The sequence below is a fragment of the Suncus etruscus genome, chromosome 9, assembly GCF_024139225.1.
Source record: "Suncus etruscus isolate mSunEtr1 chromosome 9, mSunEtr1.pri.cur, whole genome shotgun sequence".
Classification (NCBI taxonomy): domain Eukaryota; kingdom Metazoa; phylum Chordata; class Mammalia; order Eulipotyphla; family Soricidae; genus Suncus; species Suncus etruscus.
Window position 1 is genome coordinate 114,987,352 of NC_064856.1, and position 27,757 is coordinate 115,015,108.

Below are 27,757 nucleotides of genomic sequence, written 5' to 3' on the forward strand. Positions count from 1 at the left end.
CATGGGACTGTGTGTCTCCAGCACTGCCTGGACTGGAGGAGCTCAGGGTAGGTACCCCCAAGACATCCGTGAAAGTGCCCCCCAACCTCAGAGCCCTGGTCTGCCCCCTCTGAGGGGTCCTGTGGAAAGAGGGCGCAGAGAGCAGCCCCCAGTTGTGCCCTTCTACCTTTCTGCTCCCCATAACCTACCGCCTGCTCTGGCCCTCCTGGTTCCGGTTCTACAGGGAACAGAGCCCAGAGCGCCCCGGGTCACAACCGGCCCTTTCTCGCTGGGTGGCATTCCTGGATGGTGCAGGGAGCGGCTCCACCACTCTTTGGGCAGCTAGAGACACCTAGGTAGGGCCTGAGGCACCTGTCCGATGCTCAAGGTCTGGGAGTCCCCCTCCCCTGCCAGGCCCCCAGGATGATCAGACATGCCCCCCAGGCAGAGGGGTCCCCAGAAACCTTCCCTAGGGGGCTTTAGTCCCAACCTGTGACCCCTACCCGCTCACTCACACCAGCGCCGCGCCCATGAGCTGTCCCTGGGGTGACCCGGCCCCGCCTGCCATCCAGGGGCCTCTGTGCTGACCTGTGGGGCCACACTTGGCTCTGCTGTCAGGGCTCCACAAACCTGCAAGTATGCTGGGCCGGGTTTGGCCTGTTGAGCAACTCCAATCCTTGGTGTCTCCTCATGCTGTACTTTTGCAAAATATTTGGTTTCCCAAGAGGGGTGATGGCAGAAGGGGGGCAGGGGCACCCCTAGAAGCAGAGCAGGAGGGACCAGGCAGAACAGGGCTGTCGGGGAATGGCTCTGCTGTCTGAACCCCGAACTCTGCAGTCTCGGAGCCATGTGGGGTGCAGACGCAAGGCCCCGAGGCAGCCTGAAATGTGCGTCTTTTCCTTCCCAGCCCTACCCCGTCGCTGCCCCAGGATGGCCCGAGCTGAGCGGATCAAGTGTAGTTCTCTGTCTGAGCTTTTTTTTTTTTTTTTTTTTTTTTTTTTTTTTGTGGTTTTTGGGTCACACCCGGCAGTTCTCAGGGGTTACTCCTGGCTTCATGCTCAGAAATTGCTCCTGGCAGGCACGGGGGACCATATGGGACGCCGGGATTCCAACCGATGACCTTCTGCATGAAAGGCAAACGCCTTACCTCCATGCTATCTCTCCGGCCCATGGTCTGAGCTTTGATGAGGTTCACAGGGAGAGTTGGGGGCTGCCACCGTCCATGAAGGGTCCAGAGTGGGAGATATGGACATGTAGACACAGACTTGTACATCTGTACCAGGCGTGTGTGGACACCTGGACACAGGAACATAGGCATGTGTGCATGACCACATGTCATATGTCTGATCACATGTATGTGGGTATATGGGCCTGCGTACATGGTATGTGGGAATACAGGACACGTGTGTTGGTTTACAACTTTGGTCTCATTCAACTAAAACAAAGATCACTCAAAACTGACTCTGTTGTTCTACATGTCAGAAGCCCACCAGGGGGACTGAGCAATAGCACAGTAGATAGGGCATTTGCCTTGCATGCAGCTGATCTTGGACTGACTTGGGTTCCATCCTGGCATCCCATAGAGTCCCCTAAGGGCCGGAGAGATAGCACAGCAGTAGGTGCGTTTGCTTTGCACGCGGCTGACCTGGGACAAACTCAGGTTCAATCCCCAGCATCCCATATGATCCCCCGAGCCTGCCAGGAGCGATTTCTGAGCCAAGAGCTAGGAGCAACTCCTGAGCACCACCACTGTATCCCCAAAAAGAACAAAAATTAAACACAAGCCACACTCCTGCCTGTTTTCTCTCTTTCAGGCCCCCCTGTCAGTAGCATTTGATCAGGAGAAGAATGAGACAATTCTTTTTTTAGAGGGGGCACACCCGGCAGCAATGCTCAGGGGTTCTTCCTGGCTCTGTGCTCAGAAATCACTCCTGGCAGGTTCGGGGGACCTTATGGGATGCTGGGGATCAAAACCCGTCTTGGGTCAGCCATGTGCAAGGCAAATGCCCTACAGCTGTGCTCCCAAAAATGAGAGAAATTCGATGAATTCGAAAATATTCAAAAGCAAATGCCAAGAACCAGTGGTGAGACCAGGTGCTTCTCACAATCTGGGTGTATCTGAGCTTCCCTCAGCTCCCAGTATGTCGGCACTGACCAGGACTCCTCAGTCAGACCCTGACATGGTGTCACCGTTGTCATCCAGGACCCAGGAGGCTGCTACCGACCACTTGAACCCGGGCCAGTTTCATGTTTCCATTCCCATCCACTCAGTTTGCGCCCTTCTGGCTGGTGGGACAGGACCTTCTGATGCCGGGTCAGGACTCCCGGAACTAGTCACTGGGCCCACGTCGCCCCAATGGGGTTTAATCCTGGGGAGTCACACCTGACCACACCTTCCCTGTGACTCAGAACCCTGGTAAAACGGGACAGTCGGAGGATGAAGGAGACAGTGGCCCCAAAGAGAGGGAACAGGGGTGTGCTCAGGATGGGTTCCTGTGACCTGGGTGCCCTCAGCTCTGCTGGGACTGCTGGGATTATGGAGACCACCTCAGGGGGCCGGGGAGACAGGACAGTGGGACGGCTCAATCCTGGCACCCCCTAAGGTGCCTGTGCACCGCAGGAGTGACTCTGAGTGCAGAGCTGGGAGGAACCCTGAGCACCGCTGGGTGTGGCCAAAATGACAAAACAAAGAAAATACCCCAGTCGCCTCAGTGCCCTGTCAGGGACCCTATGGGATTAGACCTGGGTTGCTCACGTGCAAGGCAAATGCCTTCCCCAATGCTGTGCTGGGGCTGTGGGGCTAAGGTGATGAACCTTTCTTTGTTTGTTTTTGGGCCACACCCGGCGGTGCTCAGGGATTACTCCTGGCTCTGCACTCAGGGATCATTCATGGCGGGCTTAAGGGAGCCTATGGGATGCCTGGGGATCGAACCTGGGTTGGCTGTGTGCAAGGCAAATGCCCTCCCTGCTGTGCTATCACTCCTGCCCCTCCAATTTTTGCCTTCTTTCGTTTGTTTGTTTGTTTGGTTTTGGGTCATACCTGGCAGCGCTCAGGGGTTACCCCTGGTTCTACGCTTAGAAATCGCTCCTGGCAGGCTCGGGGGACCCTATGGGATGCCGGGATTCGAACCATCGTCCTTCTGCATGCAAGGCAAACGCCCTACCTTCATGCGATCTCTCTGGCACCGATTCTTCCCTTCTTGAGGACAAATCCCTGAGTACCCGCTGGAAAATCAGCACCCCTGACCCTCTCACTGTGACTAATGTCCCTGCCCCGACACACCCCACCCCCTGTGACTGCCACCCAACTTGGCTCACTGTGACTCGGCAATCCTGACCCTTCCTCCTGTTCCTCCTCCTGACTCAGCACCTGGCCTGGGCAGGAAGACTGACACGGTGGCACCTTTCCCCAGAACTTTCCATCAACCAGGCTGACAGTCCTAACTGGAACTTTCCCTCCTCTCACTCCGCCCCCTCCTCTTCCTGTAGAAGCCCCAGCATTGCTGGGTGTGGTCCCCAAACACAATGGACAAAGGGTCGGGTCAGTGCCTGCTCACTGGAGAGGGCACTGGCCTTGCACACGGCCAACCCGGGTTTGATCGCCAACATCCCATAGGGTCCCCAAGGCTGCCAGGAGTGATTCCTGAGCACAGAGCCAGAACTGAGTGCCGCTGGGTATGGCCCAAGCAAGCAAGCAAACAAACAAACAAAAGGGACAAGGACATTGAGGAAATATGCCCAGTGCCTGGATGGGGGGAGACAGAGAGACAAGCAAACTGGGTTGTGGGGGCTGAGGCACACGCCCTGCATGTGACTGACCTCAATTCCATTCTGGCACTGAGCACTGTCCCCTGAGTACTGCTGGCTGGCCTGGGGGAGGGTCCCGGTTTCATAGCAAAGATGGAAATCTCAGGCAGTGCGCTGGACCATAGATCACGGTCTGGAGAATTGTCAAGCTCACTTGGGAGACGCTCTCCAACCCCAGAGAGCCGAGACTTGCACCCCAAGGAGCATTGTCTGTTGTGCGTGGCAGGTTCCGGCCAGCCGGGTGCCTTAGCCCTGCATGCTGTGATCCAGCCACATGCAAACTCCCGTGTCCTCATTCTACCACCCTGAGTGGAGACAGCAACTCAGGGCCCCATTATGGGCCAGTCTGAATCCAGCTAGGCACGCTTGAGCCCCAAAGAAAGGTCCCCATGCACGGCTCCATGCCTCGACCCCTCGGCACCCGCCGCAGCCATCTGGAAGTGCTCTGGGAAGGGATCCATCCCCGAGTCCCTGGCTGGTGCAAGTTGCTCTGGGTGTTCTGGGGCACGGGGCTCTGCGCTCAGAAATTATTCCTGACAGGCGGGCCGGAGAGATAGGACAGCGGTAGGGCGTCGGCCTTGCAAGCAGCCAATCCGGACCCAATGGTGGTTCGAATCCCGGCATCCCGTAGGGCCCCCCAAGACTGGCAGGGGCGATTTCTGAGCACAGAGCCAGGAGGAACCCCTGAGCACTGCCGGGTGTGGCCCCCAAAACCAAAAATAAATAAGTGAATAAATAAAATGGAGATTGTTAAGAAAAGAAGAAATTATTCCTGACAGGGGCCAGAGCGACAGCACAGCAGTAGGGCGCTTGCTTTGCACGCCATCAAACGGGTATGGACCTGGGTTCTATCCCCGGCATCCCATAGGGTCCCCCGAGCCTGCCAGGGGCGATTTCTGAGCGCAGAGCCAGGAGGAAACTCCGAGGGCCGCCGGGTGTGGCCCCCAAACAAGCAAAAACGAAAAAGAAAAAGAAAAAATTTATTCCTGCCTGTTCAGGGACTCGCACCAGCTCCAAAGCCGAGGGACCCGGACGGGGGCGTGGCATATGGGCGTGGCCAGAGTGGGTGCGATCAACGGGATTTGACGGGTGGGCGTGGCCGTGCCGGGCGGTGGGCGTGGCCTTCGTGGGCCGCCGAGGCGGAAGCGGCCGAGGCGGAAGTGCCGAGGCCCCGCCCCCGCGCCGCGATTGGCCGTGCGGGGCGGCGCCGCGGTGCATTGTGGGCCGCGGTCCGGGCTAAGCCGCTCGCCATGTCGGCCTCCCCGGTGAAGCGCGCCAGGATGGACAACGCGCTCGAGCAGCTCAAGCAGTTCACCACGGTGGTGGCGGACACGGGCGACTTCCACGGTGAGCCCGGCCTCGCCTCGCCTCGCCTCGCAGCCCCGGGCCCGCCCGGCGCCCCCCAGGCGGCCGGCCGGCGGAGGGGAAGGGCGGGGCCGGTGGTGCCGCTGCGTCGGGAGCTCCGTCGGCATGAGCTGGAACAGGGGCGGCCCCAGCAGAATCGGGGTGCCCCCCGTCGGGCGTGGGGTTAGCTCTTGCCCTAGGAGAGTCGGGGTGCCCTTAGGCAGGTGTGGGGTTCTGTCTTAGGGAGGTCAGGGCACCCACAGTCAGGGGTAGGTTTAGCTCTGTCCCAGGAGAACTGGGGCACCCTTAGGCAGGTGTGGGGTTACTTCTGTCTTAGGAGAATCAGGGCACCCACAGTCAGGTACGGGGTTAGCTCTGTCCCAGGAGAATCGGAATGTCCCAAGTCAGGTGTTGGGTCAGTTGTCCCAGGAGAATGGGGTGCCCTCAGGCAGGTGGGTGAGCAAGGCCCCACACCGGTCATGTGTGGGGTTAGCTCTGTCCCAGGAGACTCGGAGTACCCTTAGGCAGGTGTGGGGTTAGACCCAGGAGACTCAGGGTGCCCTTAAACAGGTGTGGGACTAGCTCTGTTTTAGGGGAATTAGGGTACCCACAGTCAGGTGTGGCGTTAACTCTGTCCCAGGAGACTCAGGGCGCCCTTAGGCAGGTGTGAGATTAGCTCTGTCCTAGGAGAATCGGGGTGCCCTTAGACAGGTGTGGGGTTAGCTCTTGTCTTAGGGGAAATCAGGGCACCCAGTCAGGTGTGGGGTTAGCTCTGTCCTAGAAGACTCAGGGGGCCCTTCCTTAGGTATGGGGTTATCGAAGCCCCAGGAGAATCATTGTGCCCCACTTAAGGTGTGGGGTTAGCTCTATCCCAGGAGAATGGAGTGCCCTTACAAAGGTGTAGGGTTGGGGCTGGAGAGATAGCATGGAGGTAAGGCATTTGCCTTTCATGCAGAAGGTCATCGGTTCGAATCCCAGCGTCCCATATGGTCCCCCGTGCCTGCCAGGAGCAATTTCTGAGCATGGAGCCAGGAATAACTCCTGAGCACTGCTGGGTGTGACCCAAAAACCACAAAAAAAAAAAAAAACAAAAAAAAAACAAAAAAAAAAAACAAAGGTGTAGGGTTAGCTCCTTCCCAGGAGAACTGGGGCACCCTTAGGCAGGTGTGGGGTGAGGCCCCAGGAGACTCGGGGCACCCTTAAACAGGTGTGGGATTAGCTTTGTCTTAGGAAAGTCACGGCACCCACAGTCAAGTGTGAGGTTAGCTCTGTCCCAAGAAAATCAGAATATCCCAAGTCAGGTGTTGATTAACTGTCCCAGGAGAATCAGGGTGCCCTCAGGCAGGTGGGTGAGCAAGGCCCACACATCAGTCAGGTGTGGGGTTAGCTCTGTCCTGGAAGAATCGGGGGGCCCTTCCTTAGGTAGGTGTGGGGTTATTGAGAGGCCTCAGGAGAATCAGAATGCCCCACTGTCCAGGAGAATAGGGGTGCCTTTAGACAGGTGTGGGGTTAGCTCTGTCCTAGGAGGATCGGGGCACCCACAAGTCAGGTGTGGGGTTAGCTGTCACAAGATAATCGAAGCACCCTTGGGCAGGTATGAGGTTTGCTCTGTCCCAGGAGAATCAGGCTTTGGTGTCCTGAGACCCCTCCGAGGTCCTTCTTCCTGGTGTCCTGCTGCGCCCAGACCTGGGAGCAAATTGTTGCGGGGGGGGGGGGGGGGGGCAGGTCCGCTTCTGGGGCACTGTGGGCTGTGACTTCCTCTTTTCTGCGGTCTCACGGTGACTTGAGAAACGGGCTCAGCCTCTTTGGTAACCTTGCAGCCGATTGTTTATCCAAGCTGAGCCGTGAATAAGCACTTTTGCTTAGGAGACTGGGAGGGGACGCCCGGACTTTAGCCCTGGAGAAAGCTGCTCCTTGGCCTCAGCTGTTTCCCCTCACAGCCCCTTTACTCAGCTCCCACACTCCACTGTGAAGTGACAGTCCTGACTCAGGCGCCTGCACCCTGCTGGGCTTTTACAGCCACTGGCCCCTTCCTCCTGGGCGTGCTCAGGGGCTGTCCTGAGGCCTCGAGCAGCTCCCCCTGTGCTGAGAGTGTGGACCTTGTCTGTGGTGCGTGGCTCACTGAAATGTGAGATGTGCTGTTCCCAGCCCGATTCCACTGGGTAAATGTCCTCTTGGTCCTGACGAGGTTTTGTGGATTGTTTTGTTGTTTTGGGCCACATCCAGCTGTTCTCTGAGGTTACTCCTCGCTCTACACTCAGGGATCACTCCTAGCAGGCTCCGGGGACATAAGGTGTATTGGGAGTCAAACTAGGTGCCCCTGTCTGCAAGGCAAATGTCCTCCATGCTGCACTTTCACTCAGCCCTGTTCGTTATGTTGGTGTCTGAGCCATATCCTGTGGTGCCCAGGGACCCATTTCAGGGCCAGGGATGGAGCTGGGGCAGCCTTTCACTCTTTTGGGGGAGGCACACCCCATACCTGGTGTTACAGGGGTTACACCTGGCTATATGCTCAGAAATTGTTCCGTCTTGGGAGTCCACATGGGACACTGGGGAATGGAACTGCGGTCCATCCTAGGTTAGCATGTGCAAGGCAGACACCTTACTGCTGTGCCACCGCTCTGGCCCAAACACACTTTTTTGGTTTTTGGGTCACACCCAGCAGCACTCAGGAGTTACTCCTGGCTCTACGCTCAGAAATCGCTCCTGGCAGGCTCAGGGAACCATATGGGATGCTGGGACTCGAACCACCGACCTTCTGCATGAAAAGCAAATGCATTACCTTCATGCTATCTCTCCGGCCCCCAAACATACTTTTCTGTCTGCACTTGATGGGGGCGTTTCAGAGACAGGAGGTGCAGCCTGGCCCATGTCTTCAGTGACACCTTTCTTGGGACTGCTCAAGCTTCCACAACCAGGAACTTGGCACCCAGACGGGTGCCGAGAGCCCAGCTGACCTGTCCTCAGCCTTCATGGGGCACAACCACCAACTGGGCTGCGAGCGTTCCACCCGGCCTGCTCCTGAGGCTGCTGGGACAGGCTGGGGCGAGGCCAGACCAGGTTTCTCTTCCATCTACTCTGGACCTGGCCTGGTTTTCAGACAGGCCCTGGCATGCCAGTAACTGTCCCGCTCCCTGCCCGCTTCCTCAGCCATTGAAGAGTACAAGCCCCAGGATGCCACCACCAACCCATCCCTGATCCTGGCTGCAGCGCAGATGCCGGTCTACCAGGAGCTGGTGGAGGCGGCCATCGCGTATGGCAAGAAGCAGGGCGGGTGAGTGCCCTGTGACCCTGCTCTGCCCAGCTGCCCACAGCCCAGTCTTAGGGTCCTGGCACCTTCTGGAATGTTCCTTCATGCCCATTCCTGTCCCTGTTTCTTGTACTTGGGGGGGGCATGGATGCTGCGTGCCATGATGCGTCCCCTCAGCTTGGCTACCTCTGCCTGTCTGTGTGCTACCCAACCAGTCCTGGAGGGTGGGGTTTCGTTTCTCACAGAGAGACAGTGAGGGGGATCCACGGCCAGCTCGGTCCCCAGCACCCAGCACTATCTGGAACTAGTGGGGCATGCCTGAGACTGGAGAGAAGGGGTCTGGTTCAGACTAGAAGCCCCCACTATATTGTCCTCACTTGCCCTCTGCTTTCTCTGTGAGAACCAGGGGCTGTACACAGCTTCCGCTCTAGCCTGGCTCCTGGGTGAGCTAAGGGTGAGCCAAGCCCCATGCCCCCCGTCCCTGCCTGCCCAGAGGCCGCATTCGCACTCCTTGAACTGGCCCCAGGTCACAAGAGGAACAGATCAAAAACGCCATCGACAAGCTCTACGTGTTGTTTGGTGCCGAGATCCTGAAGAAGATTCCCGGTCGTGTGTCCACGGAAGTTGACGCCAGGTAGGGGCTGGGCTTGGGGGCCTGGGTGTGGGGCACCGGGTTGAGTCGGTATGGCTGAAACCGGGCCACAACCTCCCGTGACCTGCCCTCCACAGGCTCTCGTTCGACAAGAATGCCATGGTGGCCCGCGCACGGCGCCTCATCGAGCTATACCAGGAGGCCGGCGTGGGCAAGGAGCGGGTACTCATCAAGCTGTCGTCCACCTGGGAGGGCATCCAGGCTGGAAAGTGCGTGTTCCCCGGGCCCGGAGTGGGCGGTGGCAGGGCTGGAGTGCTCGGTAGAGGCTGGCCAGGGAGCTTGCCGACTGGGTTCCAGCCTGATGACTACCCATAGGGTTTCCAGAGCACTGCTGGATGGGCCCCAACCCTTCATCTGGCCCACCAGAGGGACAGCACAGTAGGGAGGGGGCTAGGCCCGGCATCCCAGAGGGTCTGTGCACACCTTCGGGGTAATTCCAGAGCACCGCTGGGTGAGGCCCCAAAGTCAAAAGGAAACAATGAGATCCCAATGCGGTCTCATCTGTCTGTGCTGCTTGTTCACTCAGGAACCGTTCTCTCGCCAGCATGTGCTTCCTCTCTCCCACTCGTACCTTTTTTTTTTTTTTTTTTTTTTTGGTTTTTGGGCCACACCCGGCGTTGCTCAGGGGTTACTCCTGGCTGTCTGCTCAGAAATAGCTCCTGGCAGGCACGGGGACCATATGGGACACCGGGATTTGAACCAACCACCTTTGGTCCTGGATCGGCTGCTTGCAAGGCAAACGCCGCTGTGCTATATCTCCGGGCCCCATACCTACTTTTTTTTTGGGGGGTATACCCAGTGGCGCTCGGGTTACTTCTGGCTTTTCGCTCAGAAATCACGCCTGGCAGACTCGGGGACCATGTGGGATGCTGGGATTTGAATTGGGGTCCATCCTAAGTCAGCGCATGCAAGGCAAACGCCCTACCGCTTGCACTACCACTCTGGCCCCTCCGTCACACTTTTCTAAGTTGGTTTCAATGAAACCTATCTTGTGGTGCTGGAGCCACGACAACTCCTGAGCAGTACTAGGTGTGGCTCCAAAACAAAAACCAAGGGGCCCGGGGAGATAGCACAGCGGTGTTTGCCTTGCAAGCAGCCGATCCAGGACCTAAGGTGGTTGGTTCAAATCCCAGTGTCCCATATGGTCCCCCGTGCCTGCCAGGAGCTATTTCTGAGCAGACAGCCAGGAGTAACCCCTGAGCACCTTCGGGTGTGGCCCAAAAACGAAAAAAAAAAAAAAAAAAAAAAAACAAAAACCCCAAGGTGCACCTGACCATAGCAACACGGGGTGGCAGCGGGGTCCCGTGGAGAGTCCGCATGGGGTCAGGGCAGGAGCTGAGGCCCCGGCATGCTGCTATCTGCCCGCAGGGAGCTGGAGGAGCAATACGGCATCCACTGCAACATGACGCTGCTCTTCTCCTTCGCCCAGGCCGTGGCCTGCGCCGAGGCAGGGGTGACGCTTATCTCGCCTTTTGTGGGGCGCATCCTCGACTGGCACGTGGCCAACACGGACAAGAAGGCCTACGAGCCACAGGAGGACCCAGGTGAGTAAAATATTGAGCTTTGGGCACTGAGAGCGCCCCAGGGTGGTGGTGGTGGCAAGCAACGGCTGACCGCCAGGACCTGGGTCACTTTGCCTCGCCCCCGCAGGTGTGCAGAGCGTCACCAAGATCTACAACTACTACAAGAAGTTTGGCTACAAGACCATCGTCATGGGCGCCTCCTTCCGCAACACGGGCGAGATCAAGGCGCTGGCGGGCTGCGACTTCCTCACCATCGCGCCCAAGCTCCTGGGGGAGCTGCTCAAGGACAGCAGCAAGCTCACCCCTGCGCTGACGCCCAAGGCCGGTGGGTGCCCCTGTGCAGGATGGTGGGGTGTCGGGGGTGGAGTCTAGAGCTCGGCCCCGCCCAAACTCACCCATCCACACACACCCCAGCCCAGGCCAGTCCCTTGGAGAAGCTGCACCTAGATGAGGCGGCCTTCCGCTGGCTGCACAACGAGGACCAGATGGCGGTGGAGAAGCTCTCGGACGGCATCCGCAGGTTCGCAGCCGACTCAGTGAAGCTGGAGCGGATGCTGAAGGTGAGGTGGAAAGGGTCTCCCCAACCCCGAGGTGGGTGCAAACAACACCCACTGACAGCACCCACTCACTCGCAGTCTCTCGTAGGAGCGGATGTTCAGCGCCGAGAACGGGAAATAGAGCACTCCAGCCTGAGCCATCACTGCCGCTTCATGCCCCACCGGGCCAGCCAGTACAGTACAGTCCAGGACGAGCCAACCCCTCCAGCGCGAGCCTTCAACGGGCAGCCCTGGGCCTCCCTCGTCTTGTCACTCTGGTCTCAAGCATTAAAGCCGTCACTGCCTGTGTTGGGGTCCTCTGTGGGCGCCAGGGAGGCCAAGGTGTGGCGGGAGGCCCTGGGCAGGCCGTGGGGCTGTGCTTCCCGGCCTCATTATGCTAGAACCCCGAAGGCAGGTGGATACCACATGGGGACCCCTTGCAGGAAGGAGCCCGAGCTCCAGGCTTCCTTATCGCTTTGCCACTTTATTCCAGGGCCCTGTGGTGCCATCTGGTGACAGTCTGACCCCGTACCCCCCACCCGCAAAGCTTCTTGCTTCCCCTGAAAGCCAGGTCCAGGGTTGGGGAGCAGCATAGAGCGGAGGATCTGCGTGTCTCTGAGCTGGGGTCCCCACACAGTCCTGCAGGCCCTGGGCTCTCTGCAGCCCCATAGCTGGACGTAAGAGTCCCAGACTCCTGCTTGTCTGCAGATCTGGGGCAGGCCAGCCAAGGGGAGACTAGCCCCTTCATGTCACTGTCACCACCTGGGAGCAGACGGGGATGGCGTGGCTGCGTCGCTCATCGGGCACTGCACAGGAAGAGCAGGTTCTGCACGGCAGGCACTGTGGAGTGGGCATTCTGGCCGGTGATCAGGTGGCGGTCCAGCACCACATGCACAGCGTCCGGCTCACTGGCTGGAGGGGCCCCAGGACAGGCTCAGTCAGGCACCGCCACCCCTCTGGGTTCCCCATTGCAGCATGTCACCCAGCCGGTCCCCACTCACCACTGAAGCTAGCACCCGCGTCCTTCACAAAGTCCTCTACCACCAAGGGCAGGGCGGCAAAACCGGGTGCCCGCACCAGCTCGTACACGGAGGGCTGTGGGAGGGACGGGAGGCGGCTGCTGACCCTGGGTACAGCCTGCAGCCGGGCAGCCTCCCCCACCATATCAGCTGCACACTCACCCCGGTCACGCTGTAACCCTGGAACACCCACGACCCATCTTCATGGGTGGCACAGCAGAGCGCAGCCACCCCCTGGCCGATGGCACAGATGGGCTCTGAAAGGGACAGGACAGGGGCATTGGGTCTCAGTGCCCACATGCCGGGGTAGGGGTCAGCATGATGGTCAGTCCCCCAGTCCCACTGCCGCCTCTGGAGCTTATGGCTTGAGTTGTGTCCGGCCACTCCCCACTGGCCCAGGCACCCTTGCTGTCACTGCTGTCATCAGCCCACCTGGCAGACCCTAACTGTGGCCCCCGCCAGCCTTGAAGAGCCCCGGCTGCAGCCTTGACTAGATCCAGCCTTCCACAATGTTTCTCACAGGCCAGTGGCCACTATTGGAGTTACTGGAGGCAGAAGGTTCTGGTCCCCTAATTAAAGGTGCCCTATGGCCAGACTGATAGCACAGAAGGGAAGGTATTTGCCTTGCATGCAGCCATCCTGGGTTTGATCCCTGGCATCCCATAGGGTCCCACGAATCAGCCAGGAATGACCCTTGGTCACTACTGGGTGTGGCCAAAAGATATACAAATAAAGGGCCCCTGGTTTCTTGTGAAGCTCCCTAAGAAGCCCACCCCCAGCGTAGCCAATGATGGATGACAAGGAAGCAGAAAGGGCCACAGTGGGTGCATAAAGGGGTGTGCATGTGCACGACACCTGTACACTGTACCTGTCTCGGTGAGCACCAAATACACAAGCACCGCGCTGGTCCCTTATACACACCATGACATGTGGTGTAAGCATGTGTACAAATGCATGCAGGGCCAAAAGGGTGGACATAACTCATCAGCCAATCACATGTTCAGCAACTGCCAGGCCTCACCACCGCACCTTTCTCCGCCCCCCCCAGGCATGCATAGTGCATGCCACAGGGTACCTACTGCCTGCAGAGCGGAAATGCTGCAAGATGCGGGCCAGGGACCCGCTGCTGAGCAGATCGGACAGCGCCCCGGGACAGCTGGGGATCAGCAGGGCATGATAGCGGGCACCTGGGGGGACACAGGGTGGGCTAGTCAAAGGGCAGCTCTTGCTGAGCCCTCAAACTCTCCTTGTGTCTCAGGGTTCCGAAGAGCAACAACAGCTCTCCCTGGTGGCTCCAGACCTCTGGATGCAAGAAGCGCTTTGGGCTGGGGCCGGGGCAAGGCCTGGACAGAACCAGGGTGCTGAAAAGCTCCTTGCAGGGGTCCTTGGCCCTGCAGACCCTGCCCCTGGGTCTCACCGTCGATGGACTCCAGCTTGGCAGGGCTGGCGTAGGGCTTGAGGCGGAAGTCCTGCACCCAGCGAGCGTGGCTCTCGCTCACGTCCACGAAGTCCATGGGCTTTCCCTGTGGAAGACGCTGCCAGGACTCAGCCAGGACCCCCCAAGGGTGTGGATGGGGTTCCAGGCTGCAGGACAGGACCCCACCTGCTACCCTGGAACTCTGGGGTCCGTCCATGCAGCCAGCCCTGCTCCCTCCAAGGGGTATGGAGAGCAGGCAGTGTCCTGGGGTCCCTGCACCTGGGCCTTCCCAGCATGGCCACCCCACAAGGCCGTGGCTGACTTACCCCAGGCGTGGCCACTTGCAGGTTGAAGGCACCGCTGGCCAACGTGAAGCAGTGGTGGAAGGAGGCGGCTGACACCCCTGCAGGAGGAGGAAGGGACATTGCGGTGTGCCAGGGTCAGCTTCTGCCCAGCCTCATCCTGGTGGTCCTGGATCTGATTTGGCGGGGGATTTTTCATCCACATCCTCCATGCAACTTCACTCCAGGCCTGGTCGAGCGCATCTTGCAAACCCGCATCCTGGGCATCCACCATGCCCTCCCGAACCCCATGACCCTCCCGCTTGTCCATCCCAGCCGCTGGGGTGTCCTGGAATCGCACCCTGAGCCTCTCTGGCCACCCGGATCCTCACTGACTGCCCGGCGCCCACTGGCTAAGGGGGACGCCCCCTCCATCGAGCCCAGTCTTCGGGGTGCAATGCCTGGGCTGACAGGCACCCAGGAACAGACACCGGTTCTTGCAAGACACCTGGATTGTCTGCTGGGTGTCTCCCCTCTCCCCATTGGGGGAGCACAGGGTGGGGTGGGCCTAGGACTCAGAGGGCCCGCAGGGAGGGAAGGTCGTCCAGGCCAGGGTCGTGCCTTCTAGGGGAGCGACTCGAGGTGCATCTGACGGTCTAGGGTCCAGGAAAGAGACCGTGTCCATGGGCAGGACCCTTGGTGCATTTGCAGGCCTGGGGTCCAAGGATGGGGCAAGCCCATGGGAGCATCCCCAGGCCGGCTGCAGCCACTCAATGCACCCAGCCCCATGCACCGTCCGGAAGCTCCAGGAGGAACCTGCCCCGGCCGCCTGCACTCACCCTCGGCGGCTCCACTGGCCACCAGCAGGCAGGCGGGCCTGCTCGGGAGCCGCTCGGAGGCCATGACGGTGGGCGGGAGCCGGCGCGGACTGCGCCTGCGCGCAGGGGTTCCGTTAGCGTGCACGCGGGGTCTTACGTGCGCGCTTGCCCAGCGAATCATGATTGGTCCGGGTTGTGCGCCTGCGCGTTAGGGACTCGAGCCTCCAAGCGTGCGTGCGCATGCACGGGGCGGGACGTGCGTGCGCAGCTGAGGTCATGTGCCGCGCATGCGCTCTTGCTCTCCTCCTGCAATGGCTCCTGTGACCTGCAAAGATGCTTCGTGCTGTAGCAGCGAGGGGACCCCGCGCCCCGCGGCCTGTCGCGCCTCAATATGACGACCGAGCCCTCTGCAACGGCCCTTTCACGGGGGATAGCGTCCCTCCTGGGAGCCCAGTGTTCCCCAGTGTCTGGTTTGAGGGGTCACCGCCCCCCACACTGACCCTGGCACTCTGGGTGGGCTTCCAACTCAGTGCTGAGGTTTGCTCCTGGAGCTGTTTTGGGGGGACCGTGTAGTGACAGGGGGATGAAACTCCGGTCCGTCCTGCCAAGGGTTCCTCCGTCCACTAGGGGACACCCCCTTGATGTCCAGGGCCTCTTGCCTGGATCTCCCATACAAGGCGGGGACCCGCCCCCTTAGTGGACTCTGGCCCCTCAAATGCATGTCTGGCCTAGCCCCTGGACACGGCCCCTCTCTGGACTCTGGTCCCTCAAATACTCTTGCATGCCAGCGGGCCCCTCCCATGGATGACATGTTCCCTCTCTGGACTCTGGTTCCTCAAAAAATGCACTGAGTTTACCCCCCCCTTGGGCATGGCCCTTCCCTGGACTCTGGTCCCCATGCAAGGTGGGTCCCTCCCATGGATGACACGATTTCTTCCCTGGACTCTGGTCCCTCAAATGCACAGCAGGTCCCTTCCCCGGACAACTGTCCCTCCCAGTATCACCTTCCTTCTGTGATGCTTCTCTGTGCAGTCTTAGACCACACTTGCCACCCTGTGCTCCCCCATTAAGAGTGGGGAGACGCCCAGCAGGCAGTCCTGGGGGGAGCTTTTGTAGCGCTGGGATTTGGGGGGAGGATGGAGTTCCCAGTCCCACAGGCGACTGTGCCTTGTCACTAAGTGTCAGGTGCCCTGCTTGAAAGATGCCGATGCTCCATTTCCTGTGTGTGGTTTTTGGAGGAGGATGTCACAGGGTATCTGCGTCGGGGGACCCACAGAGCAAGGGAAGCAGGGAGGGAAGGCTTGGGCCCTAGGGGGCTGTGTAGAGGGGTCTGGCCCGATGCAGTGGGCCAGTCCTGCCCAGTCCCTTTGCTCTGCTGGGGAACACATTTGTGGGCAGCAGAGTGGCCCATAGGGGTATCAGCCTGGGGATTGTTACCTACTCAGGACTCAGGGCCTCTGGCACAGCAAAAGGGCGACCCCCTGCCAGGAAGGCTGTTGTGGGTCTGTTGTGTGGTCCTCATGGGGGAGTAGGCTCCCACTCCTCAGGACAATGCCACAGCTGCAGGCCAGTGGGTGCACAGGTGGCCAGGCTCCCCAGGGCTCGTTGTTTCCTTATGTCTGCTGTCTCCCTAGGGCCCAGAAGAGTCCCAGTGGTGCACTCAGGGCAAGGCAGTGAATCCTGAGCTTACGCACACGCGCGCGCGCACACACACACACACACACACACACACACACACACAAAACACACACACACACGTGTGCTCCTGCCAGGCCCACTGGTATGCCTGTCGAAGGACCATCCTATTGGTGGGGGAGAAACCAGGGCAGGGAGGGCATAGGAGAAAGGTCTCAGCACCCCCAGCACAGAGGACTCATCACTTGGCAGGAAATGGGCCTGGGAATGGCACAGGTTTCAAAGGCACTTGCCCTTGGGTTGGCCTTTCTGATTTGTTTTTGGGCCACACCCAACAGTGTTCTGTTTATTCCTGGCTCTGAGCTCAGGAATAACTCCTGGCAGGCTCAGGGGACCCTATGGGATGCCGGGCATCGAATCCAGTTCAGGCACCTGCAAGGCAGACAACCTCCCTACCATGCTCTCATTCTGGCTCCTTGACTCTAGGTTTCCCTTGGGGGTTCCAGTGTATGGGTGTCCAGGACCTGCCCATACACCACAGGGCCAAGGTGTGTCTTTTATTCTGTTCCTGTCTCAGCAGGTGACTGTTCAGGGGATGAGGGTAGGTGAAAAGAATTGGCCCAGGGCACTCTGTTGCGGGGATCCCAGTCCACTTGCTCCCACCCAAGGACCAGCTGCTGGGCCCTGATACTCTTGTCTACAACTGTCAAACTCCTGCCCATCCACAGAGCCCACGGGCACTGACTGCCTCACTGAGAAACCCTCTCCCTCTACAGCCCTCATCACTGATGGTCGTCAGAGGCAGAATGGTGTCTGCAGGGCAGATAGGGGTGCTCTTGGGTGCCAGTCAGCCATGGCAGGTGAGGGACTCCCACACTCTCCAACATGGGGGCCAGGCCTGAGTGACAAAAGCCACAAATGCCCGGTGCTGGGGTCCTGTTCCCAGGAGCCCTGAGGGGCAGCACATTTGCCCAGACAGGGGAGAGGTGAAAACAGATGAGGGGAGCGCACCCATGTTTACAGGCTGAGGTGTCAATGTGGGATGATGAGAAGGTTCTGGAGACTGAGTCCTGACTGCCCAGAGGCAGCTCACAGGCCAGGCGGCGGGGGCGCAGGGGATAGTGTGTCCAGGGCTGTATGTCTAGGGCCTAGTTCTGCCCAGCAAGAGAGGAGCAAGCATGGGCGGGCCTGGGTGCTGCTAAACAGACTGCGGGCAAATGGGCATGAGCAGGGCACAGGCAGTGGGTGGTTCTGGGGCACGGGCAGGCCCTGGGGTACAGGCAGACCTACAGGCGTAGGCAGCAAGCTGGCACAGCTCCATCCCCCCCGAGTCTCAAATTAAAACAGGCTCCTGGCCGGAAGCTCTCAATGGGGGTGGCTCTGGGTTACATCTGGGCCCCCAGACACAGCTGTGGAGCCTCCTGTCATCTCAGCTGTGCCCCGTGTCACCCGCGTCACCGGCCAGCATGGGTGTTTTCGGTTGGGCCTTGGCAAGATTTGGCAAACCACAGCCCTGCCTGATGGCCAGAGTTTTCTTCCTGTTCCTTGTTTTTGGCTCAACTGGGGATGTGGGTGCCTCTTGTGCTAAGCAGGCACTCAAGCCCTCGGGGGCCTCCCCGGGTTTGTTGGCTGCTCTGTTTGTGTTTCAGGAGTGTTTGACTCACATCCTGCAGTCCTCAGGGAACCATTTGGTTCCGGGGATCTAACCTGGCGGACCATAGGTGCCTTTCCCCCACTGCACTCTTGGCTCTTCTGGCCCTGCGGGTTTCCGGGCTCAGAACAAAACCAAACAGGGAACCGGTGAAATAGTCCTGAAGCAGCTTGGGCACCTGCTTTTCACTTTTAGTTTCTGGTTTCCCAGAATCCTCATGCCTCACTAGGCGTGATCCCGGAGCACTGCCCTGTGTGATCCTCCCAAACAAAACAAGAGCAAAGAGGGGCTGGAGCAAAAGCACAGCGGGGAGGGCTTTTGCCTTGCACACAGCTGATCTGGATTTGATTCCCAGCATCCCATAGACACCGCCCCCCCCCCCAGCCTACCAGAAGTGATTCCCGAGTTCAGAACCAGAAGTAACCCCTGAGCACAGCCGGATGTGCCCCCCCAAGGAGAAAAGAAACTGCAGGGGGAGGGGCTGGTGCCTGTGACACCCCAGAGGACCATGCAGGCTCAGCCCTGTGCCCCAGGCTGCCCATCTCTGCCGTGATATCACCCCACACCCCAGGAAGCTCTGCTGTGAGGCCTGAAGCTTGGGTGCCAGAGGAAGGGGCAGAGGGACCGGCCCGGGGCCTGCTCTCCAACCATCTCCAGCTCAGCCCCAAAGCCAGTGTGTTCCAGGGCTGTGGGCCAACAGGGATGAGGAGGGTCCCCATCTCTGGCCTCTCCTGACCCCTCTGCCACCCAAAACAGGAGTCCGGAGCACGCAGGCGAAGGCACACGGCGCATGGGCCTTTGGACGGGAGTTTATTCCAGACACAGCTTCCCCGCGGCCACCAGCCTGGCGGCCTTAACGGATCCGCTGCCCACCCCCCATAGCTGGCCGCTGCGGCCCTGGGCACTCCAGGCACTGGCACAGGGTGGGGGTGGGGGCCGGGGCCACGGACACAGGGGTGCTGGCACCTCTCGATTCTATTCTACCTGTTATTGCATTTATACGCTTGGGACATAAGTGATGCCAGGGCGGTGGGCGGACTCTGGCAGGGTCCTGGGACCAGGGTCTAGATGCAGGGAAGGGCTATTGGTGCAAGCGGGTCAGTGTGTGGCCTGGCCGGCGGAGCTGCAGTGGCGCTGATGGGGACAGAGCTGTCACCCCACCAGATACCCTGCTCTCAGCTGAGCTGATGTGGGGAGACTGGACCCAGCCCTGTCCCTGGAGGGCCCCTGCCAGCCCTGAGGGCCACCTGCTCAGGTGGCCCCTCTGCCAGCGGGACTGAGAGGGAAGTCGGGGGTCTGGCCCGTGTCACTGGGGGTCTCTCTGCTGCTATTTAGGTAGGGTGGACGGAGCTGGGCGTGGGCTCGCATGCACAAGAACCCCGGACTGTACAGGTCGGGGCTGCACCCCGGCCGGACCCCTGCGGTCACTTTTTCCGGGCCACCAGCAGTGCCACTCCCAGGACCACAGCGGCCATGGCCACAGCCACACCCCCAGCCACCAGCATCGGCGTCAAGTTCTCGAAGGGGCCTCGGCGTCCGCTGCTTGCCTCCTCCTCCTCAGCACCATCACCAGGTCCCTTGGGCTCAGGGGTGGAGTCGGAGGTGCTGGGGGCCGCGGGGCCCGGTTTCAGGTTGCTGTGGTTGTTCAGGAGACCCGGGTCCACCTTGGCCGGGGGCTTCTTGGAGGGCAGTGGGGCGGCAGGGGCTGCCGGCTGCTCCGGCGCCTCCTTCTTCCCAGGCTTGGCCGCCGCTGGGGTCTTCCCGTCGGCAGCTGCGGGGGCTTTGGCCTCGGCTGGGGGCACCTTGGCGTCGGGCTTGGGGCTGCTGGCCGGCTTCCCTCGGGACTCCATGGCGCACGGGCAGTGGGCAGCGACTCACAGCTCAGCCCTGGGCATCCTACGCTTCTGCAGGGAGGTCGGGCTGCAGTCAGAGCCTGGGCTGGTCCCTGCAGGGACCCCGCCCAGATCCCCTTCTCCAGGGCAGGGCAGAACCCGCTCCCCCAGCTGGCAAAGCGGGCTGATGAGAGGCTCTGGCAGAGGCTTTGGGAGGGGTCACCACCCCTCACCCCTCCTCTTCTCCCCACCGGCCAGACCAGCCCGGCCTGTTCTCGTCCAAGGGCAGATCGCCCTTCGGGGCCTGGCCTGCTTCTGGGGCGGGCACAGCCGGCCACAGCTCGCCCACATCCTTCAGGTCCCCGCTGGGGTGTGCGGAGGACGAGGAAGGGGCGCCTGCACCCCGAATCCAGCCTGCAAACCGGCAGTCCAGGCTTGTCTAAACAATCCATCCCTTCCCCAGGGGAGCAGGGCCCGGCCCAGCCCGAGGGAGGGAGGGATGCCAGGGGAGCCCGGGGCCAGTACGAGAGGGGGGAAGCCTCCGCCCACACTGAAGGTCGCATGAAGGTCATGCAGGGGTCGGGGTGTCCTGGTAGCAGCCCCCCAAAGGCGCCACCCCGCGCCCATGCACCGCCGGCTGCAAAGCCTTGCAAAGGGCAGGTGATGTCCCTGCCAGACGCTGATGTCACCGCGGCCGCCCGCCACCCCCCTAAGCTGCGGGGGCCCAGGCAGGAGAATGGGGAGCCCGGAGCACCCCTTGACCTTCAAGGTGGGGGGCCGCCCGTCCCCCTAGCACCCCGGGCCCTGCCCTGCCCGCGGCCCCTCGCTCCTTACGCGGCGGCTGCTGCTCTGGCTGCTCTGGCTGGGCCGGCGCTCCGGGCTCTGGCGTCCCGGGGACCAGGGCGCGCGGGCGGCTGCGGGACTGGGAGTTTCCCACAACGCACCGCGGGCACATCGCTCCGCCCGCTGGTCCCCGCCCCGCGATGCTCAGGAAGCGGAGCGCGTCCCCAAGCCAAAGCTGCGCCTGGGAGCGGCCCTGGGGCTGGCCCACTTAGCCCAGAAGCAGCCATCTATCCCCCCCATCCCACCCCAGGCCCGCCTCTCAAGCAGTCCTGGGGCTGGGGGCTTGGGGGGTGGCCCACTTACCCACCCCGGAGCCACCTGTCTCCCCATCCCATCCCACCCATCCAATCCCACCCCACGCCCGGCCCTCAAGTCTCACCAAACAGGCATCTACTTAGAATATTTATTTATCTCCATTACAGGACAAGACACAAAAACTTAGAACTTCTTAAAACTCTTCAACAACAACAACAACAAAAAATAGAATTCTGTAAGCAGCAGCAGCTTCCAAGGTACGAGGTGGCGGGAGGGTGCGGCTCCCGGGAAACCGTGTCGGGGAGGCCCAGCCGCGAGCCCCATCAGGTAGTGTCGCTGGGAAGGGACTCGGCCCCGGGGGACGGGACGCAGCACCAGCGTGGCAGGTCTGTCACCAACACGATCACAGGGGCAGGGCAGGCACCCACTATTCACAACGGGGGGCTGAGGCCGGGGGCAGGGGTCTGCGGGAGGCCAGAGACCCCCACCACGAGGAGAGCGGCACGGGCGGGGGCAGCTCTGTGCTGCTGTCACACCCACGGAGAGAGTCAGAAGGTCACAGTCACTCTTGCCCAGGCAGCCACAACTTAGGGTGCTGCAGTCCGGGACCCCGGCCTTGCACCCAGACCAGCCCACATGCACCCTCATACAGACACAGACATACCCACCCTCACGTGAGTACACTCAGCCTCATACAGGTATACGCAAGTACATGCGCCCTCACATCGGTACACTCAGCTCATACGTGAATACTCAGAAACTCTCATACCTCTTCCAGACAAGTGCCCTCACACACATACTCTGCTCAGACACGTACCCTCAGCCCACACACCCGTACAGGTGTGGACACACTTGTACACATTCCTGTGAGTGTCCATCCACTCTCACGCATGCACTGACACCTGGACCTGCTCTCACACTCACCCCAGACCCACTAACTGGGTGGGGAGGGCTGGTGGACCCCAGGGCAGGAAGGAAGTGGCTTGTGCGAGGAACCAGCTCAGTGGGCCTCCCCACCCCGGAATTCTTGGCTCAATATGGGGCAGGCGCCCCCCACCCCCCCTGCAAGGCTGGCTGGGGGGCAAGAGATTGTAGGCAAGGGGACAGCAGCGCAGGGTCGGGACTGTGGGGACGACAGAGCCGCTGCCTGGGCCTGCGAATGGGAGTGTGGTGCCCACTCAGGGCTGGCCAAGCCTCGGGGTAGGGAGCTGGTAGTGTAGGGGAGGAGGGCCCGGACCCAGACCTGGGCGCCCCGGCCTAGAGACCAGCTCCATCCTGGGGTGTCCAGGTCAAGGCAGAGCTGGGGTGGGGCTCTAGGAATGTAAAATTTCAGCTTTTTCTACATAAATAACACACTGATCCCGGGGTGGGAGTGCAGGTGCAACACCACCTCATGTGCCCTGCACCCTTCCCTTCTTCCTGTCTGTCCTTGGGATGGGTTGGGAAGGTTGAAAAAAGACCTGGCGGTTACCCACACCAGCTGCTTCGGTCCTGTGGGTGGGCAGCGGGGGGCTTAGGGCTGGGCGTCCTGCACCAGCCCCAGGAGGGTCTCGGCGATGCCCAGGAAATAGACCACCTGTGCGATGCCAAAGAGCGGGGCGATGACCAGGGCACGGCAGTAGGCGCCCTTCAGGAAGGCGGATGGACCCTCGTGCCGCCAGATCTTCCTGCAGAGAGAGTAGGGTCGGGGTGGCAGTGCCAGCTGGGCTCACCCACCACCAGGCCCCATCGGTGGAGTCCCACCCACCGCCATGTCCCATTGGTTGAGTTCCACCCACTGCTACGCCCTACTTGTGGAGCCCCACCCACCATCACAAGCAACTTTGCCCACTACAGGGCAGGAAGTGCCAACCAGGGAGCCCTGCCCTGCCCTGCCCTGCCCACCACAGGACAGGAAGCCCCGTTCCATCCACACCAGGAGGAAACTACCAATCACAGGGCTCCTCATATATAACTCCGCCCACCTCTCACCCACCACAGGCCAGGAAGCACCAACCACAGAGCCCCTCACAGTTGGCTCCACCCACCATTGGACAGAAAACACCAACCACAGGGCTCTTCCCACATAACTCGGCCCACTAATGGAAGCCACGCCCATCTGTCACCTATCATATAGGCAATACCGCCCACTACAGGCCAGGAAGCACCAATCAGGGGGTCCCACTCCAAAGAAACCACCAATCACAACACCCCTCCCGCATAGCCCCACCCACAACTGGGAGCTCTGCCCACAAGACAGCAAGCACCAACCACGGCCCCTCTCACTCATTCCTGCCCATCACAGGGAGCCCCGCCTCAAGGCAACTCTGCCCACCTGGCGCAGTCCAGGAAGCCGGAGTAAGTGTCCTCGTTGACCCCGCGCTGCAGGGACTGAAGTCGCGTCTTCACCACTGCAATCGGGTGGGCCAGCATGTGGAGGGGGTCCCCCAGCCACCACCCCAATCCCTCCTCTACTGGCCACCCCAGGGCACCCCTGGCCAGGACCCTTCTACTGACCGTCACAGGGATTCACGGCCACAGCGGCGGCGCTCCCGGCAGCGCAGCCGGCCAGGAAGGACACGTAGAAAGGTGATTTCTCCCCCGTGGCCGGCTGGCCCAGCTGGTTCAGGTTGGCAAAGAGGGGGAAGTAGACGATGGAGAAGGGCACGTCCCTGCGGAGGGCACGGCGGTGACCCACGGTGGCGCCCGGCGGGCGGGCAGGCACGCACACCCGTCACCCTGCCCCGGCCCCCACCTGAGCAGCGTGGCCCCCAGGCCCTTGTAGAGGCCGGCGATGCCGTGACGCTGGAGCAGCTCCCGGGTCAGCTGCGTGGCCGTGGGCCTCGGGGCCGGAGCCTCCACGGAGGGCTGGGCGGCCCCCTGGGCCGAGAGCTGGGCCTGGGCCGCCAGCATCTTCTTCTGGGCAGCTGCAGGGACACAAGAGGCAGCTGTGTCTAGCGCCCGTGGGGAGTGGGGAGTGCCCGTGGCCCCTTCCCACCCGCCTGCTCACCGATGCGACCGGCGTCCTGCAGCTGGATCTTGAGCATCTCCATGGGAGTGGTGACGATGACCTGACAGGTGCCTGCTCCGCAGCCCGCCAGCATCTCCTTGATCAGGGTCAGCTTCTGCCTGCAAGGGGGGCAGTGTGGTGGTCAGAGCAGTGCCCAGAAATCAGACACATAGACACACACAGACACACAGACATACATTGATACATAAGACACACAGAAATACAGACACATAGACACACAGATAACACACACACAGACACACAGAAATACAGACACATAGACACACAGATAACACACACAGACACAGAAATACAGACACAGAGACATAGACACATGCAGACACAGATAACACACACAGACACAAAGACACAGGCATACAGGTGCAGACAGACACGCAGACAGACACATAGACATACTTAGACACACATCAGATAAACACAGGCATAAGACACACAGATACAAATTCACACACAGGGGGCCGGAGAGATAGCATGGAGGTAAGGCGTTTTCCTTTCATGCAGAAGGTCATCAGTTCGAATCCGGCTTCCCATATGGTCCCCCGTGCCTGCCAGGAGCAATTTCTGAGCATGGAGCCAGGAGGAACCCCTGAGCACTGCTGGGTGTGACCCCAAAACCACAAAAAAAATTTCACACACATACAGATGTACACACACAGATACATGGGCAGACACACAGAGACAGACACACACAGATACAGAAAGTCACAAGCACACATATAGACACACAGACACGAATACGCACATCAGACACACACAGACAGACGCAAACAGACACAGACACATCCAGTCACACAGAGACAGACACACAGACAGACACAGACACACAGACAGCCTGTAACTGGGTGTTCTAGGGCAGAGATACGGGGAAGTGGGGGGACATCATGAGCCCCAAATCGCAGCCCTCAGGGGAAGTTGGCACTGGCTGAGGGTGCAGGTGCCTGCAACCTGAGTAGCAAGCAAAGAGGAAAGGAAGAGGAGAGAAAGAGGAAAAGGAAGGGAAGGGGAGGGTGATGAGAGAAAGAGAATGGAGAGGAAGGGGAAGAAGAGGATGAGGAGGAAAAGAGACAGGAAAAGAGGAGGACTCTGGTCAGGGAGGCAGAGGAGGGGGGGGAGGAGGAGGAGGAGGACTCTGGCCCGGCAGGCGCACTCTGGCCCGGCCCTGCCCATGCCCTGCCCCGGTGGCACAGACCCTCCCGGCCCTTGGCCCTCCTCACCCGTCCTTGGAGAGCTGGTGGCGGAAGAAGTCGTTGGCTGCCAGCTTGATGGCCTTCTCGGGGGTGACGAGGGTCAGGTTGACAGCAGCGCCTGCAGCCGAGCACGGGCAGGTTGGCATTGCTGGCACGGCCCCACCTGGCACTGTGCGGGCACCCTCCTGCCCTCTCACCCACATCTGGGCCCGGGATGCGCCAGGCTGGCAGGGACACAGCAATGTCGCCTCCTCTGGCCCTGCCTCTCCCTTGTCACAGCTCAGCCCCCTTACTAGGGGCCGCTGGCAGCGCTGGCAGTGGGGGGCAGGGGGCTGGGTAGCGCTGGCAGCTGGGGTGGCAGCGGAGCCAGGCGGTGCTCTATGCCAAGGCCCCGGCATGTCCCGGAGAGGCAGGGCAGGCAGGGACCAGCCCCGGGGGGTGGTGCGGGCTCGAAGCCCAGGGACCAATCCAGGCTTGGGGGGGATCAGATCGAGTCCCAGCCGGCAGGGGAGAAGGAGAGAGGGGCCTGAGAACTACAGGAGGCCAGAGACACCCCACCCCCTGGTCCTGGTCACTCAGGCTCCAGGACTCACAGCCAGGTGCATCGGTACTTCGCTCTGCAGGCCCCCGGCTCACACCTCTCTCACACACTCACCCCGTCACCCGCCCGCCCGCCCGTTCACACACAGCGTCCCCCAGCTCACCCCGGTACATGCCGAAATAGCCCTCGGAGCGAATGGTCTTGACCAGACAGTCGGACCTGCGAGGACGTGGCGGGACTGAGTGACCTGGGCCTTGCACGGCGGCACAACCCCTCGCCCCTCGGGTCCCCTGGGGGTGACCGGATGGACGTCCCCACCCTGCTTACATGCTGGTATACATGCGCTGGCCATTCTGCTGGTTCTGCAGCCTGGTCTTCGCCAGGTCGATGGGAAACACGCAGGTGACCCCGATCAGCCCCGCGATGCCGCCATTGATGAGCTTGGCGGGCAGGCTGGGGGCGACACGGAGGTCAGCGGGGTCAGCTGGGGTGGGCAGAGCTGAGAAAGAGGTGAGGAAGGCCGCGAGGGGGGCACCCACCTGATCTGCTTTTCCGCCATGGGTTCCCGACCTGCTGCTGCTGCTTCTGTGGCTCCTCTTCTCCGGGGACTCAGCACCTGGGTCTGGCAAGGTTGGGTCACTCGGCTCAGCACCCCCCTAGCCCCCACCAACCCCCCACCAGCTTCTCCTCCCTCCGCACCCACCCCCGCAGCACTGCAGGCCACAAGCACCAGGCACCCTTAAAGGGCCAGTGCCCGCCTAGGCTCTCCCTCACCCCCAAAATCTGCTTCTGGGCTCAAGTCCCAGCTGCCAGATGGTGGCCGGCACCGCGGATGGCCCTGACCCTGCCTGCGCCTGCCCTCTGTGCCCCTTTCCCAGGGCTCCAGCGACGCAGCTGGGAGGGCAGCCTTGGGGGGTCTCAGGGAGCGCCTGGGGGTGGCCAGGGGGTGTCCGGAGCCTGGGGTCTCCCCCCCATCCTCCCCGGCCGCGCACGACCTTCACCTCGGCCTCCCCTGCGCGCCCCGAGGTGTTCGCCCTGCAGCCGCCTGCTAGCTCAGCCCAGCCCAGCCCGGCCTCGGGGCGGCCCTGGGGGGGGGATCAGGTGGCCCCCGGAGAGGCGGGGCCCGGCGGGATTGGCCCAGGCCGGGGCGAGGCGGCGCCCGAGCTTTCCCTTTCGCTTCGGGGCCGGCCGGTGCCCCAGGCGCGCCTTGGGGTGTATGTTGGAGGCCGCCCCGGGGCGCACCGTCCTTGGGTTGCTGGGCCAAGGGTGAGGGACAGGACCCAGGGGGCTGCCTGGGCTTGGAGAAGGCCCTGGACGTGCAGCCTGGACCCCACCCTAGACACAGTCAGGATCCAGATCCAGGATTCAGGGGATTTTGGGGGGTGGACACGAGAATGGGTTGGTCGGGGGCCCCAAGAAGGCAGCTGACACTGGGCAGGGGGTCCCGGGCCCTGGCAGCAGCCTTCCGGGGTCCCCAGCACCCCGGACACCCTCCCAAAATTCCATCCATCCCAGCTCCTTCCCCTCCAGCAGCCGACGGTGCCTCCCCCGCACCGCTAGCCCGTCGCCAAGGAAACCCGCATCCCGCCCAGCCCAGGCCCCTCCTCTGCGCATGCACTGCCGGGGGGAAACTGAGGCTCGGGGCAGGGTGGGTGCAGGGGGCTGCTGTTTCCGACCCCCTCGCACGCACGGGGTTTCCGGGACAGGGGGGTGCGGCTGGGCGCCCCCAAGGAGACCCCCGTGCATGTGGCACCGTGGACCCAAATGCGCCTCCATTGCGCGCCCCCACCGAGGGACTCCGCCCTGGGACAAAGGAGCCGCGACTTGGGGATCCCCCCGGGGCTGGGCTCGGCTCTGCCCCACGGCCCGGCTCGGGGGTCCAACTGGGGTCCGGCTCGGGGCTCCTCGAACCGGGTCCACGTGTGCTTCGGGGCGCGCCGGGCCTCCCCGCGCGCTCCCAGCCCGGGGACGCAGTGCCGGGGAGCGTGCCCGAGCCCCGCGCCCCGGGGACGCCCGAGATCCCAGTCCCGGAGGCGACTGTCACGGTTTCCCCCGGCCCCGGCCCTGGCCCGCCCGAGCCCGGTTCCACGGGGGCCACCGCCGGGGACACTCACCGCGCGCTCCGCCCGCCGCCGCTCACCCCGCGCCGCGCCCGGCGTGCGCCTCGCCTCACCTCG

At 61.5% G+C, this 27,757-nt stretch overlaps 4 protein-coding genes across 5 annotated transcripts; 1 reads left to right on the forward strand and 3 right to left on the reverse strand.

The window, feature by feature from the left end:
• Positions 1-5,017: 5,017 nt before the first annotated feature.
• On the forward strand, positions 5,018-11,398 carry TALDO1 (transaldolase 1). The gene is made up of 8 exons (XM_049781231.1): positions 5,018-5,133; positions 8,281-8,404; positions 8,907-9,014; positions 9,110-9,241; positions 10,401-10,576; positions 10,683-10,880; positions 10,970-11,115; positions 11,201-11,398. Exons 1-8 carry the CDS (start codon positions 5,037-5,039, stop codon positions 11,231-11,233), a joined length of 1,014 nt encoding a protein of 337 aa, XP_049637188.1. The 5' UTR covers positions 5,018-5,036; the 3' UTR covers positions 11,234-11,398.
• A 157-nt stretch (positions 11,399-11,555) lies between these two features.
• Positions 11,556-14,723, reverse strand: GATD1 (glutamine amidotransferase class 1 domain containing 1). Its single transcript, XM_049781251.1, has 7 exons — positions 14,648-14,723; positions 13,854-13,930; positions 13,528-13,633; positions 13,190-13,297; positions 12,273-12,367; positions 12,093-12,186; positions 11,556-12,003 (listed from the first exon to the last, which is right to left on the reverse strand). The coding sequence occupies exons 1-7, from the start codon at positions 14,709-14,711 to the stop codon at positions 11,888-11,890; spliced, it is 660 nt and encodes a 219-aa protein (XP_049637208.1). The 5' UTR covers positions 14,712-14,723; the 3' UTR covers positions 11,556-11,887.
• Positions 14,724-18,705: 3,982 nt separating this feature from the next.
• Positions 18,706-20,653, reverse strand: CEND1 (cell cycle exit and neuronal differentiation 1). The gene is made up of 2 exons (XM_049781280.1): positions 20,579-20,653; positions 18,706-19,816 (listed from the first exon to the last, which is right to left on the reverse strand). Exon 2 carries the CDS (start codon positions 19,760-19,762, stop codon positions 19,337-19,339), a length of 426 nt encoding a protein of 141 aa, XP_049637237.1. The 5' UTR covers positions 19,763-19,816; positions 20,579-20,653; the 3' UTR covers positions 18,706-19,336.
• A 1,548-nt stretch (positions 20,654-22,201) lies between these two features.
• Positions 22,202-27,750, reverse strand: SLC25A22 (solute carrier family 25 member 22). 2 transcript variants are annotated; one of them, XM_049781235.1, is made up of 10 exons: positions 27,695-27,750; positions 26,120-26,202; positions 25,908-26,033; positions 25,744-25,799; positions 25,067-25,157; positions 23,832-23,950; positions 23,577-23,748; positions 23,339-23,493; positions 23,157-23,232; positions 22,202-22,509 (listed from the first exon to the last, which is right to left on the reverse strand). In XM_049781235.1, the coding sequence occupies exons 2-10, from the start codon at positions 26,137-26,139 to the stop codon at positions 22,356-22,358; spliced, it is 969 nt and encodes a 322-aa protein (XP_049637192.1). In that variant the 5' UTR covers positions 26,140-26,202; positions 27,695-27,750; the 3' UTR covers positions 22,202-22,355. The 2 variants fall into 2 exon arrangements, with proteins under 2 accessions (XP_049637192.1, XP_049637193.1); XM_049781236.1 differs by lacking the exon at positions 27,695-27,750 and adding an exon at positions 26,582-26,648.
• Between the last annotated feature and the right edge of the window lie 7 nt (positions 27,751-27,757).

Coding starts and splice junctions, on each gene's coding strand:
- TALDO1 (XM_049781231.1), top strand. CDS start 5,037: ATGTCGGCCTCCCCGGTGAAGCGCGCCAGGATGGACAACGCGCTCGAG. Junction 10,577..10,682: donor CGAGCCACAGGAGGACCCAG/GTGAGTAAAATA, acceptor TCGCCCCCGCAG/GTGTGCAGAGCGTCACCAAG. Junction 11,116..11,200: donor AGCTGGAGCGGATGCTGAAG/GTGAGGTGGAAA, acceptor AGTCTCTCGTAG/GAGCGGATGTTCAGCGCCGA.
- GATD1 (XM_049781251.1), bottom strand. CDS start 14,711: ATGGCCTCCGAGCGGCTCCCGAGCAGGCCCGCCTGCCTGCTGGTGGCC. Junction 13,931..14,647: donor GGCCAGTGGAGCCGCCGAGG/GTGAGTGCAGGC, acceptor CTCCTCCTGCAG/GGGTGTCAGCCGCCTCCTTC. Junction 12,187..12,272: donor AGGGTTACAGCGTGACCGGG/GTGAGTGTGCAG, acceptor TCCCTCCCACAG/CCCTCCGTGTACGAGCTGGT.
- CEND1 (XM_049781280.1), bottom strand. CDS start 19,762: ATGGAGTCCCGAGGGAAGCCGGCCAGCAGCCCCAAGCCCGACGCCAAG.
- SLC25A22 (XM_049781235.1), bottom strand. CDS start 26,139: ATGGCGGAAAAGCAGATCAG. Junction 25,158..25,743: donor CTATTTCGGCATGTACCGGG/GTGAGCTGGGGG, acceptor GCTCGGCTGCAG/GCGCTGCTGTCAACCTGACC. Junction 23,749..23,831: donor GCAGGACGCCGGTCGCATCG/GTGAGCAGGCGG, acceptor GTGTCCCTGCAG/CTGCCCAGAAGAAGATGCTG.